Source organism: Lampris incognitus, chromosome 3, assembly GCF_029633865.1.
Source record: "Lampris incognitus isolate fLamInc1 chromosome 3, fLamInc1.hap2, whole genome shotgun sequence".
NCBI classification, from domain to species: Eukaryota; Metazoa; Chordata; class Actinopteri; order Lampriformes; family Lampridae; genus Lampris; species Lampris incognitus.
The window spans coordinates 72552998-72568026 of NC_079213.1; the positions used below are offsets into that span (position 1 = coordinate 72552998).

At 42.7% G+C, this 15029-nt stretch overlaps 1 protein-coding gene across 1 annotated transcript; it reads left to right on the plus strand.

Annotated features, from left to right (window-relative positions):
- Positions 1–8334: 8334 nt before the first annotated feature.
- On the plus strand, positions 8335–11691 carry igfbp1a (insulin-like growth factor binding protein 1a). The gene is made up of 4 exons (XM_056275877.1): positions 8335–8924; positions 9137–9321; positions 9849–9977; positions 10522–11691. The coding sequence occupies exons 1-4, from the start codon at positions 8546–8548 to the stop codon at positions 10630–10632; spliced, it is 804 nt and encodes a 267-aa protein (XP_056131852.1). The 5' UTR covers positions 8335–8545; the 3' UTR covers positions 10633–11691.
- Positions 11692–15029: the final 3338 nt, after the last annotated feature.

Below are 15029 nucleotides of genomic sequence, written 5' to 3' on the forward strand. Positions count from 1 at the left end.
ATTCATGACATTAAAGCTCATGCTGGAAGGAATCACATGTTGGCTCAACTGTGTCAAAGATTCTGGATCCCAGGAGCAAACGGAGCCATCAGGAAGTTCTTGTCCAAGTGCATCACCTGTAGAAAACTACAGGAAACTGCTGGCAAGCAACTCATGGCAGATCTACCAAGATGAAGGGTCCTGCTTGACGATCCTCCGCACTTAACACTGATGCGTGCCTCAGTGCAATTAGAAGATTCCTTGCCAGAAGTGGACAAGTCAAAGAGATGTACTCAGATAATGGAACCAACTTCCAGTCGGCTGACAGTGAGTTGAAGAAATCGATCAAAGAATGGAGCACCAGCAAGATCGTAAAAAAAACTTGCAACGGAAGGGTGTCGAGTGGCACTTCAATCCTCCAGCAGATTCTCACCATGGAGGAAGCTGGGAGTGGCTGATTCGCTCAGTGAGAAAAATTCTGAACATCACAGTGACCAGTATGCTAATCGCAGATGGAGGCAAGTCCAGTACCTCGCGGACGTCTTCTGGAAACGCTGGTGCAAAGAATACCTTCCACAGCTCCAAGAATATCAACTATGGTCCACACCTGGAAGAAACTTCCCTGTCGGTGATGTGGTGCTGATTGTGGATGACACATCACCCAGAAATTCATGGCCACTTGGAAGAATTGTGGAGACTTTTCCTGACAAGAAAGGCCTTGTTCGTCAAGTGAAAGTTCAGACCAAGACCAATGAACTTTGTCACCCAGTAACGAAGCTATGTCTTCTTCAAGAATCTGAGGATAATTGATGAGCTGTTCTGAAACCAAGTCCTTATTTGGGATGTGGTGAAGAAAGAGAATAATATTTATTTAGATAGTTGAACTTTAACTAAGTAACTTAGCATGTAGACTCCTTTAAGTTAAATTTTCTTTGAGTAATTGTTTCAAGGACATTGATAACAATTAGGGGCATGTAATGTCGGAGCCTAAATGCAGTTTATTGATAAAATATAAAATATAAATATTTGACTAATTAGCATGCAATGATTTACAGTTCATATTGACAGTAATGCATTAAGTTAATTGTTTGATTCCTTGCATTTACAAGGTGTGTGAATAATTTAAAATGTATAAGATCTAATTTATGTTACATTTGTAATATTTGGGAATAGGTGACTGTAACTGTTGCTTCCTAGTAACTGTATGCACAATTAATTGTCTTTTGATACTCTTATGAGGAGTTGGACGAGGGCAGGTGGAGTTAGGCAAGGAGAGAGTGGAGCCACACAGTTTTTTTGATCGCTCGTGCTCCTGTTCTTCTTAACCTTTTTTTTTTTTTGCTAATCGACAGTCATTCTGTATCAAATATATCTTGGGTCGAAGTAAACAGGTACATTTTACAGAGTGGTCCTGTGGATATTTTTTTCTTCTTCTAATGTGGATACATACGAGGGGAGTCATCAGAGCATCAAGCTAAGGCTTCATTCTTTGGAAACCTACAATTTCCTTTTAATAGGCTTTTGTGTGGCTGTGGCGGTTTAGTTAGTTTTAGGCCTTTACAATATTAGCTAATAGGCACCCCCTTCGTTTTCACTCAGGAATACAGGAGTTTTGCCTGGTTGGGTAATCAAAAATTATCAAAATCCATGTGTGCTGAAGGCTGAGTAATTGTATTAATTCAAATGTATGACTGCTTTATTGAACTCAGATTAGATTTCATTCACAGAGTCAACATGAGTGAGAGGAAATAGCTGGCACTTTTTTGGTGCTAAAAAAAGAGTAAGTTGAAACTTGTAAGAATTAGGACTCAGAGATGATAATGCAGCCTGTATTTTCTGTGGTTGTTATGCAGGCTTAATAATGAGCAGGATAGTATGGGTGATGGTGAGTTTTACATTTATGTGCTGTTGTATTAAGGAAGCAGTGGGAGGTAAGAATGACAGTCAGCAGGCAGTAGGAGGTCAGGAGGACAGTGAGCAGGCATGACCTAGTAGCAAAGAGGTGGGTTACAAAGGAGACTGCACTTAAAGATGTATGCTATCATACCAGATATTTAGGCAAATAATACTTTCAGAAATTGATGGGATGCACAACAATCATACCCTACTGTACTCAACTAATATGCGAGGACTTAAATTTTTTAAAACTTTTTTTAATAAAGTGTTGGCCACTGATAGTAAAGGATGATGATGATGTCGAATGAGATGATGTGGAATGTTGATTTTTTTTTTTTAAATTTGCATTAGACTATTTTCACAGTAAGAAAACAGCTGACAAATCTAGATTATTTGGGTGGTTTATGCCTTTAATGTTAGTCAGGCACAGGCCTAGATGCTGTATGGTAGTAACACATCTGCCTACATCTTTGGCATGTTGATAGTGTATTTGGTTCTGGTACAGCATTGTGTGGGTTTGTGTTTGAGTGGAAATTATGGCCTGCTGTTGTTGTTGTTATGTGTGTGTGTGTGTGTGTGTGTGTGTGTGTGTGGGTACCTGCCCCATGAGCTGATGTAATGGATTTATCATCATCTGCAGACTGCAGACATTATGTTAAAAAAAGCAAGATAATGTAAGGATTGTAAAACTTTAGTTCAGTGAAGCATGCGCCTGCACTGTACTGGGTTCCCTTTACGCCCCGGAGAAAAAGTTGACCCCCCCCACCTCCATTGTCATTGTATAATTCGCACCGTGTGTGTGTGTGTGTGTGTGTGTGTGTGTGTGTGTGTGTGTGTGTGTGTGTGTGTTGACATATGAGCTACAAGCATTGAGATGAGCTCAGAATCAAACACGCGTTACATCTGCAACACATACTTGAGAACAAACAGGATTTTCTCACCATGCACTAACTTAGCCGATGGTCTCCTGGATCACCTGACATTGGCGCAAACCAGAATTAGTAAAAAGCAATAAAATAATAATAATGAAAAAAAATCTCATTTTAGATATTATATTTTACTGTACTGCTTCAACATACTGGCTTTTTGCTAGAAAATTCCTGAAACAATTGAAACAAGTGACAGCACAGTGGAAAGTGAAATCGTGTCACACACCGTCAAAACTAGCATACGTTTATTTTGTTTTTTTGCAAGCAAAATAATCTCTCAAAACTTGATATGAGACTAAGAGACCTGTCAGAATGCAAATTGGACACTTTTCTGGTGATTAGACTACCTCCTGCACCATTAATTTTCCAAGGGCAAGACGCCTCTCACAAGATGCCATCTGACAAAAGTGTGATTCTGAGTTACAGCTACATTGATTCTGCCATTTTTCAAGCCGTTGTTTTGGTTTTATCAAATCAACATCAGGGGATATGGCAGCCCCTTCTCTGTTTATATGCCTCTAGTTAAGTGAATGTGTCCGTGCAATGAATTTCATTTCACAACAAAGTTTCTGATGTGTGTCTTAGTTGTCTGCACTTGGGTCAATAAACCAGTTTATAGTAGGGCAATAATTCCCTCTTGCAAAATTGTTTTCCTAATAAGGATTTCCCAAGTGCAAGCATGTTATTCTCTTTTCCGAACAGCGTGTTTTCCCATCAGGCACTTAAGTAAAGGAGCCAATGAACTCAAGATTGTGTAAGAGCATTGATGACCCTCACTAACCCTCTCCTACTGCTCCACCATGTTTGGTCTTTCCGTATGTCCACACAGATGGAATGCGACTGACTGTTTGAAAGCACCATAACAAGGACAGACTATGTCATAATAACCTCCAAAACACCTGATCATGGTAACCTGAGGTACACTAGTAAATGATCAGATGTAGATCTCTGTTGTACACACAACTTGCCTTGATTTACTCCTACTGCTGTATGCAACAGATTGCTGTTTACAGATTAATAGAGACCATCCATGTACTACTGCAGTATGGCTTACTGTTGTGTTTCTCATTTGTGATATTTTTTTAATTGTTATTATTTATTTATTTATTTATTTATTTATTTTTAGGCTGGAGCATTTCAGCATATTTGCTTGGATGAAAAAATACTTTTAGGTACTTCAGTGGGAGATTAGGCACTCTTTGAGCCAGCAGATCTACAATTGTAATGCAGTTGAATGGAAATCTCCATTCTGTAGCATTGGGAACATTTTAATACATTTTGGCTCATCCAACTAACACAGTCCTCTTGGTCCATTCATGAGATTGTTTCCAGTTAACTTTGCCAAGTGCAATCCTCTGATTCAGGCTTCCTCCTACTTCTCATTAGAGCTACAACAGAGAGGGAAGCACTGCAGCTAAGAACACACACAAACACACACATATACACACACACACACACACATGCACATGCACACGCATGCACACACACACACACACACACACACACACACACACACACACACACACACACACAGAGGAAATGAAACACAATGGATGTTGGCGCATGGGAGCCTGGATTTCCTGGGTTTCCCACACACAAGTGCACAATCAGATGCTCACAAACATACACTCTCATTCTGACATACACTAACACACAAATGTGTGATTTGTGTGTTAGTGTATGTTGATACTCAGTCACACGCAGGTGGACCATCATGTTACATACCAAGTAATTTGTGTCCAACGAGTAAACTTCCTTATTCAAGACATTAAAATACCGAGAGGAGCTTGAGTCTCCTTCACCATGAATGGGGGGGGGGGGTTTCCTCCCAGACCACTATCCGTGATCTGGACTGCCTGTTTAATAGGACATGGATGAACCGATTAAGGAAATCCTGTAAGAGGCAGTGAAGAAGAAAAATAACAACATTGCTAGGAAGTGGAGTAATTGTGCCCACTCACATCACATTCCAAGTGATTGAGTCTCAATACTGATAGAGGACACTACCTAAGCCATGCCTCACCGTATACGCTGACACCGCAGCCAGCGCCAAAACCAAATGCACCATCCACATTGCTTACCTAAAGGCAGTCTGTCGGTGCAGTAAGATGAAAGTTGAAGAACGTCACAAAATAGATGCACATTTTCGATGCAGGGATTGAGCCATTGTTTTGATGTGCTAAAGAATAATAAAGATAACAAACCTTACTGCATATGGTGCCTAACATGTACCTGTTTCCAAACAAAAGCCAAACCAGCTTCATTGACGGTCCCTATTCCCAATGCGAGGTGTTCATGAAATCAACTAGGGTTCAAGCCAACAAAATCAATTAGGCGCTTTCTATAATCATTTATGTCACACTTTGAGATTTTCTGTCAATTAAATGTGCTTTATGAATAAAATGTCTTATTCTCTCTCTCTCTCTCTTTTTTTTTCTTTCTGTTTTTTATTACTTCATTTGAAGTGAACCCTCACCTCAGTGAACCTCGGTGACCCTCCCTGATGGGGCATATCGAGTCCATGTCCATGCAATCTTACTCTGAGTGAGACTTGAAACAACCCTATTTTTTGAGCTTATCAATCCTAGATAACCCCTTATGTCTTGCCAAGGACGAGGATTGAATAACTACAAATGAGTAGCTCCAAAGGAATGTGTGTGTACGTGTCTGTATACATTTTCTGTGTCTATTTGTAAATGTGAGCTGTGAACATGTATATGTGTGCGTGTGTGTACATGTTTTGTGTATTTGTAAATGTGAGCTGTGTACATGTATATGTGCATATACGTGATTGCATGTTTGTTTGCATATGCATGTCAGCATGTGTGTGTGTGTGTGTATGTGTGTGTGTGTGTGTGTGTGTGTGTGTGTGTGTGTGTGTGTGTGTGTGTGTGTGTACGTGAGTCCAGGTAGCTTTAGAGACACAGATGTCCACACCAGTGTCCTTGTCAGAGGTAAAAATTCCAGTGCTGGGACGTTCAATGCCAACTGACGTTTGATCTTAACCATGTGACATATGAAAGCAATGATAACCCCCCTTATCAACCCAACTCCCACCCCCTCAGCCTCTAATTAAAAAAACACACTGTGAAAGGCTGATAGAGGTTTCATTTCAGGACTTGGGGTGTGATGGATCTTGATATTTTTTTCTCACGTTTTTAGATCAGCTCTGACCCAGAGCTGTGACAACTCTTGTTCTTCTCTGATCTGATGGAGGAAAGGCTTACGAGACCAGTCAGCTAACACATTTTGTCCTCCTATATGGACATGCAATAGTTCACATATGTTAATCCCCCGTGGCCCTAATTCGTGCATGTCTCTCCCACTTTACATCAACCTGCTAATTAGAAGGGTTGGATGGTCCCACACCCTTGGCTGCTCCTTGGCCATCTCAGCCCACATCCCAAGATACCACGTAGGGGTTGCTTGGTCATTACAAGAAACAGATGCTGCATGGATGTAAGAGACATTGGAAATGCTTTTGCAGATAGTCAGTAACTTTTTCTGGGTATTTTCTTTCCCCATTATGGGCAGTAATGTAAAGAGGTTTTCCCAAAGTTGAGTAAAAACATGCGGGTGCATTGAGAACACCTGACTGTCCATGCTCCCACAAAGCTTAGTGCAAAACCACAAGAGTCAACTCACATTCCAACTCACTGTGGATCTGAGGGCCATATCCAGTCACAAGGACACTCCGAGAAACGCTTGTCACTTTCAAAACACAGTTAAGCCAAAGACTCAAATGTTCCATTCAGAAACATTTTACATTTGTCATAGATGATATCCATTACTATTTACTATACCTAACTGAGGCTATCCCTTTTTTTTAGCAGGGGGACGTTGTTTTTTTTTTCATATTAAAAATGATTTGGTGTCTCCGGTGTTATGCTGAGGTAAAGTCCTTCTTGTTTAATGAGAGTAAGAACAAGGCCAATTTTCAAAGTATTATGGCAAACCTGTACGAACCAAATGTGTTCATTGTACTAACACAGACAATACAAATGTTGTTTAAGACAGACAAACAAACTATTGTAAGCTTAATGAGTCATCCAAGCCTTTAATCAACCAGTGATTAGTAATATATCTTAACAGCCACTGTGTTTACAATGCTAAAAAGGTAAGCTATTCAGACAAGACTCGTGGTTCATAAAGTTTAAAACCTCAGCATTATGTGACAATAAGCCAGAGCTACTGATCCAAGTCAGGTCTGGTTACACTAATATTTCTATTTAGCTTAAGGCTTTAAGAACAAATCTGTGCCCCACAAGTGGGGTGACGGTTTACAACAGTTGACAGATGACGCAATCCTACCAACAAAATTGCATGGAGACCAACCACGCCATGTAGTTTATTGCATAAGGTTAAATCATCATAGGTTTGTGTGGCATGAACAAATTTATATCTACTAAAAATGAAGTTTGAGTTTCTAAAGAAAGACTACTAATTTAGGTCATTCAGAATGAACACAGTCATGTCAGGCTAAAGACTATTCATTTTCTATCTGCGTAAACAACAGAGCTGAGGCTGGCATGAGCGCCAGTATCAGACCTAGTTCATTGAAAACCGAGTAAACATTGCCATCTGCCAAACTGGGGCTAGCAAGGCCACGTTTAAGCAGAGAAACATTACCAAGTTGTGCACAATGGAGTCGTCGGGGGACGGACGCACTTAGACACTACAGGGGAGAGGGGACGTGTCTGTTACCACGTCACCGCAGTCCCTGGTTGAAGCTCCGCGCTATTATTACCCCAGGAAACGGGTAATTACATCGGGACTTCTCCGGCACTGAGCCCAAAGTGGGTTCCCTTACGCGGGAAAGATCACATACAACTGTCCGAGAGTGACACTCTGGTGTAAATGGTGACCCTCATTTACGCGGCTATTTCTGAGTTGGATTTATTATCTCCGCGATGCACGGATGCCTTCTGATGTCAAACTAGAGCTGGGCTCAACTCAGTAGGCGTTCAGTTCCGAAAAGAGTGGGCGTGCGTAATATGTGCTCATAATTAGTTATCCAGAAGTTGTGTAAGAAGTTTGAAAGGACAATTAAAAAGAGAGAAGAGGGGGAAAAAACCGAAACAAAAACCTCATGAATAGCGAGCATTGTCCCGAAAGATAGGCGCTCACTTGTTCGCAGAGAGAATAGCTTGCTACCCTACATACGGCATCTGAAATCGAAAACGTTGATTCTTTTATGAAATGTCAAACTTATCTGCAAATCGAGTTTTAAAGCAGTCAGATCATGAATGGATACTTTTGAGGAGGGAGCGGGGGGGGGGCTCCTTCATAAACTGACGGGATATAGTAAACTAGTTTATTGTATCGTTGGTGTGTGAAGGGGGGGGGGTGTCTTGCAGCATCAAACGCTTGTGTCGTCACTCGTCGGCGATACGTGCAGGCAGTGGTGTTCCAAAATAAATATTGACGTGATTTGCGTGTTGTATTCAAATCAACCTCCTGACCGGACATGCGCGGGCCAATCAGAAACCATAGGATCATTACACCTTCTTTTCAGAAATCATTCATAACGCCGATGCGTCAAACAGTCACAGGGACTCGACTATAAATACGACTGCGCTCAACGGACAGCAAGGCATTTTTTCCCTCCCCAAAATCATAAGAAGGACACTATACTGAGCAAGAATCACGGGAATCCGGCTTAGGCTACCTTTGATCATTCCACCTACCTTTTTGACATATTGTATGTTATATACATTTAGTAGCCAGTTCCTTTGTTTGCAATGAGTGGATTATCTATGAAACACGTCGTGGTGGCAGCGGCAGTGTGCTGCTCCGTGCTGGCCGCAGTGACGTTTGGGTCCCCGGTAATGGGGCCAGAGCCGATCCGATGCGCCCCTTGCACTCCCGAGAAGCTGAGCGAGTGTCCAGCGGTTGCGCCTGGATGTGCCGAAGTGCTGCGGGAGCCGGGCTGTGGATGCTGTCTCGCATGTGCCCTAAATGCTGGAGATCTTTGCGGAATCTACACGGCACCATGCGGCTCTGGTCTAAGGTGCACCCCCGCACCGGGCGACCTCCGGCCACTGCACGCCCTAACCACCGGGCAGGCTGTATGCTCCGAGAGCACTCAGCCCGAGCGGAGCCCTGAACCCCGAAACCAAGGTGGGCCTTTCTGCAAGAATCCTACTCGAAATATATACATTTCCACTAGCATTCAGCTGATTTTTAGACAATAGGATCACTCTGACTCTGACCCATTATAACCTCCTTTCAAAAAAAAAATTGTCACCCCAATATACCCAAACGCAAATACAACGATGTTCGCGCAGTGATGCATGTTTCACAGCCATTCTCAAACTCCTTTGCCTTTCCAGATCTCGCCTTTCCAGACCAGGGAGAGCCAGAGACGGAGATGGAGAACACAGCCACCGTCTCGGACCCCGGCTTCAGTCCATTCTTCCCCGGCCACAGTAAGCCCTACGACCCGAGGGCCGCCGCCGACGCTCAGGAGAGCATGGAAGACAAACCCAACACTATCCGCAGGAAACTATCCAAGGAGGTAAACGAAACGGAGTGAAACGTTCGACCCACAATGTAAAATGGTGTTTAGTGTGGTTGAAACTTTTGCAACTGTTTTGGAGAGATGAGAATTTCCCCATAAGGGGGCGCTCAAGTGTCTTTGAAAGCGTTTCTTGCTCCGGTGTGAATCGTAGCTTATATTTGTGCATGCGTGTTTGAATAATGTGTGTGTGTGTGTGTGTGTGTGTGTGTGTGTGTGTGTGTGTGTGTGTGTGTGTGTGTGTGTGTGTGTGTGTGTGTGTGTGTGTGAATGAGAGAGAGAGAGAGAGAGAGAGAGAGAGAGAGAGAGAGAGAGAGAGAGAGAGAGAGAGAGAGAGAGAGAGAGAGAGAGAGAGAGAGAGAGAGAGAGACGGTGTAGTGGGAGATGAGTGTGCATTACAGTTACACAGTTTGATGGCAGCCCATACACATTGTTAGTGAAAAAGCAGCATTGCGTGTGTCAGGTCAAGGCGGGTGTTCAAGTCACCCAGCTAATCCACTCCTGCCCCCCTCCCTCTCTGTTCTCAGGGACCCTGTCACATTGAACTGCAGAGAGCCTTAGAGAAGATTGCCAAATCCCAGCAGAAATTAGGAGACAAACTGACCAGATTCTACCTCCCCAACTGTGACAAACATGGACTCTACAAAGCCAAGCAGGTAAGGCTATGAGCTAACACGCGAGTTGCAGGTCTTTCTGTGTGTTTGCAAGAGTTTCGGCCTTTTGGATTGATTCATGACTCCAGTCAGCGTGAAAGAATCTCACCAAGTTATGTGTGTGTGTGTGTGTGTGTGTGTGCACGGTGTAGCCAAGATTATGTCAACCACAGTTTTAGGATGATAGTGTGTGTGTGAATATATATATATATATATGTGTGTGTGTGTGTGTGTGTGTGTGTGTGTGTGTGTGTGTGTGTGTGTTCGGGCAGGGATTTGTTCAGTTTGCAGCACTGTTTACACCTTAGAGCGTATTCAGCTTGTTTGACTGTGATGTCACCCCCCTTGTTGCTGCAGCATGACTACACACGCATGTATGCCTGTTGGGCTTGTGGGGTGTAATTGTATGCCAAACGCATGCCAGGGTCACATATGAACAGGTGCTGGTATGTAAAGACAAGTAAAAAAAAATTAAAAATGGAGAAATCTAAACCCCCCCCCCCTACTTCCATTCTCTGCCTTCCCCCTTTTGTCTCCTTTCTTCAAGTGCGAGTCTTCTCTGGATGGGCAGAGGGGTCGGTGCTGGTGTGTGACCTCTTGGAACGGGAAGAGAATCTTGGGTTCCGCCGAACTGCCCGGAGATGCAGAATGTCCATGAGAGATCAGCCCAGGAACCGATCTCAAAAAGAAAGCCACTGAATTTCTCTTTTGACAGCTGTTATTTATTTTGTCTGTGGTGGTGTTGAATTCAGGTACACTGTCTTTGTGGGACTGTGGGTCCCTCAAACCCCCCTCCCCGCCCCCCCCCACCTTCCCCTCATCCCCCACCAAAGAAAAAAAATCTATTTTTGTTTTTCTTAAAAGGAGATTTTGATATTGATGCATTTACTTTAACCCCTCAGCCTTATTTATTTCAATTGTATTGCATTTTATGTTATTTGTAATTATTTTATGAGTATTTATATCATTTTACCTTATTGTTATTATTTCAATGGATGTATAAAGTGTGTATATATGTATCTTGAACCTGAGTAACTCCATTGCTGAGTTGAGCTCGCTCTGCCCTTGAGGAGTTTCCTGGTGGTTTGGTTTGCTGCGAACCACACAAGAACAAAAGCACTGAGTGACCAAATGTCATTTGGATTGATTTCTATTTTACTTCTAAGTTATTTTATTTTTTTCATGTTGCCTCTGTCTTGTCCTTTTTGTTATGTTTGTTTCTGATGTCATACATGACTTAACTCAGCTATCGTCAGTAAGAGCAAAACTTTCTCTTAAACGTCTCAGAAAACAACATCCCATGGTCCTTTGGGTTTGCAGATTGCATGATGGGTAGTGCTTCTGCATTGCCCCTCAGACGGGTATACCGTATCTACCTTTTACCTACCTCCGATGTAACGTCTCTGCTGTCACGTGTGTGTGTTAATGTATCCGTCGAAGACTTGTTTTACTTTTATGTCGCTGTTCTCTCTGGCCAGGAACACATGACCACAAAGAGCACGTTTTTGTTGTTTCATCGTGAACCATGAATGATGGTGGGGAAATTGTGTTGATTGTGATGGGTCTGCTCTGTCTACATGCTGCTGTTGGGGAGAGAATCGTTTATGTGAGTCTATTCCAAAGTGACTAACTGCTCAGTCGTGTGTATGTATACTTTTGTAATTGAGATGTTATGTAAAAAAAAAAAGTGTTATATTTAATAAAAATGTTAACCTCAGCTATGTGCTCCTAGCTTGTGTTGCCCGGGGCAGGGTATATGAATGCGTGGTTTTAGTGCTTGAGAGGTCCCAGCTGTAGGACTGTGTGCAAACAGCCATGGGTAACAAAGCATAATAAAGCATAAACAGCTTCATCAAGATATGGTTGTGAAATCAGAGCAAGCACACCTGAAACTGTCTCACTCTGTCTCTCCGTAGATATGCTGGAAGATTGCATCTTTTCATTCAGCATGTGTGTATATGTGTGCTTCAGTGTCTTGTCCATGTGCAGTGTTATCATGGTGATCTCAAGTGGAGGTCCTGTCTAACTTTAGACGGTAAGCCAGGACATGGCTCTGGCTGGCCTGTGCTGCCTTTTGACCCGCTCTCTGTTTGCCTTGGTCGGGCATAGGAATTTGCCTCAACCTCTTTTGCCCACTGCCAGCCTGCATGGCACCACCAGACTTATTTTTGTTCTTTACAAATTGAACCTTTGCTTTATGCTCATTGACACATTCCAAGACTGAGGGGAGCCTGATTGCATTCAAGGACTTCATACAAGAGTGATTTGTGTCCTGATTACATACAGTTAAACTTCTTCAACGTCAAAAAAGTAAACAGCCATTTTTTAATGATCTGTCTTCTGTGTCTCATGAAAGTCACGTTCAGGGCCTTGATGGTTTGTGTGCTTGGCACTTCCCCGACCTATATATCGATGAACAGATCACAAAGAGACCACAGCAAACACAAAAAACAGCGACTTAAAATGTGTTCAATTTTTAATTAAAAAAAGACATTAAATACAAATCATATTTGAACAAAATCATTTCCTTTCCCAAAGAAAATAATAGCTGTGTAATTTCTAGTTTAGTAACATGAAAAGCTTGAATCCAAAAAAAAAAAAAATTCTTTGAAGGATAAATTTGAAATGAAATGATAAACAGAGTACACTGACCCGTGAACAGAGAGATTCTTACGTGACCGGCAGAAAAGAAAAGTGACATACAGAGGTGACTGTGGCTCTGCACAACAGACTGAGGCGGGATGGCTGGGTGTGCATGGAGACTTACTGAGAGGTGAGAGGTTCAAGGGTCTGCACAGCCAATGAACTAAAATGATCAGAGACCTGAGTACCTGACTGACAGAGAACTGCCGTGGGCCAAACTCACCCACAGGACACGGAGCTTACAAATGACATTGATGTGAAATAGAAGGAAAAGGTACATAAAAAAAATTTAAAAATAAAATAACATTCATTAGTGATTATATTCCCCCAAAATATGCTGAATCATATAGTCTTTGTTGTGCAATCGGTGAGTCACTGAACTGTTCATACGAAAACGTAGTTTGGATCAGCTTATAATCCTTTCTTAGATAAATAACTTTATTTTCACTTTTAAGTACTGTACATGATGTCTAGTGTCTAGTCGAACATAGCTGGCCAAGAATATATATATATATATATATATATATATATATATATATATATATATATATATATATATATATATATATATGTAAAGACACACTTACAAATACTAGGGAGGGAAATAGCTTAGACATACTTTTAGGTTCCTCCCCCCAGATCAAGTTTTTAAATAGAATGGGATATAGCACCAACAGGTTGGTTAAAAGTTGTTACTTTTTATGGTTACTTTTAGAGAGAGCATACAGCCGATCGCATGCTACCAAGCTACTGGGCTAGCATTCTTTGTCGGCACTCTCCACTTTTCAAGTCTTTACACAGGATGTGGGAGAGCATCAGGCAGGAAGCTCCTCGAACAGGACCGTGCCTCCTCCCTCAGGCCCCCTACCACTTGTGTGAATGCATATTTGGTGCTGTGTCCACCTTGTGGAGTTTTGTTGGCATAAGATCATACAAGTATTTCAAAGAAACAAAAACAAAAAAACAAAAAAAAAAGAAAATAGTTGCATTGAATAGAAATTCTGATGGGCGTTTGCTAAGTTCACTGTCAGGAGTCCTGGTGTAGCTTCGTTTTTTTTTTCTTTCCCTTCGTTAGTATAATTTTCTTACAGCATGGCATGTTTTCATCTAACTGTTACCTCTAAGGAAAGGTATGCAGAGGCAGCTAGGTCCAATCGTCTTTAACTGCATGCATTGGCGAGTAGTGGTGCAGCTAAAGTGCTTTAAGTGCTTGTGCTTGGGCTTGAAGCATAGGGGCAGCTAGCACCTGTGGCAGAGCAGACCGGTCACACCGGGCATGCTCACTTAAAACGAGTCTACACCAGGCTGCACGACTAACAGGAAGAGGGCCAAGGGGTAACAGGGTGCCGAGACAAGGACAAAAGCTTTAACGGGGGGGGGGGGATTCCGACCGTGGTATAGAGAGAGGAGGACTGGGGATAGGGTTAGGCACAGAGATAGAGGCCACCATCTTTACCACCTCAGTGAGCTGCATGGTGGACGAGGGCAGGATAATGGAACGAGGACAAGGCTAGGGAAAAGAGCAAAGGGGAGCAGGGGCAGGGGGCACGAACAGAGGCAGGAGCAGGAGCAGGAACAGGAGCAGGAGCAGGGGTGGGAGGGCTGGGATCATGGATAAAGAAAGGCGCAAGTAGACAGGAACATGGGGTTTGGACAAGGGACAAGGGACAGGCTAATCCAACCAGACCAATCCCTAAGACTGCAGGGAGGTATACAAGCACCTTAATTAAGGATTACAGAGGATGATAAACTGTGGGGAGGGGAGGCATGGAAAGAATGGTTTTTAAGGCACTGTAACTGCACAGAATGCCTCTATTCCCTTCCTCCCGCAGAGTACTACTGACGGGGAGAGGGACCAGCTAGCAACCTATGGAGACAACAAGGAAGGCCATTGGTGACCATCATGGTAGACAAGAAGTTAAAGTCTTGTCTTTGCATAAGCCTTCACCTGAAAATGGACCCTGAGCCAGAGAGCAGTTTCTGCATTGTTTAATGGAATAAAGGGGTTCGGGTATGAGCTGTTCAGAGGTGTTCTGACATCTCTAAACAGAGCTTAGTGAAATACAGTATTCACACAAATAAAACACTTTGGGACGCTCGCTCGCGCATTACCGCACAGATGTGCAGCTGCACACAAGTGCACACATGCAATGCGGGTGCACGCTTTACACACACATATACACACACCCACAGAAACAGACACAAACAAACTGACACACCCACATACATACTCCCAGACATACACACAAACTCTTGTTGCGGTGGGGGTCACAGTCACAAACAAGTCCCCTTTAAAGTGAGTGGAAAAGTCTCTCCTTCCTCTCTCTAAAAGAATAGTGCAGATGATAAGATTCTCTCTCTCCCTCCCTCTTTCTGTTTTGTTTTTTTCTCCAATAGAAAGAATAGAGGTTA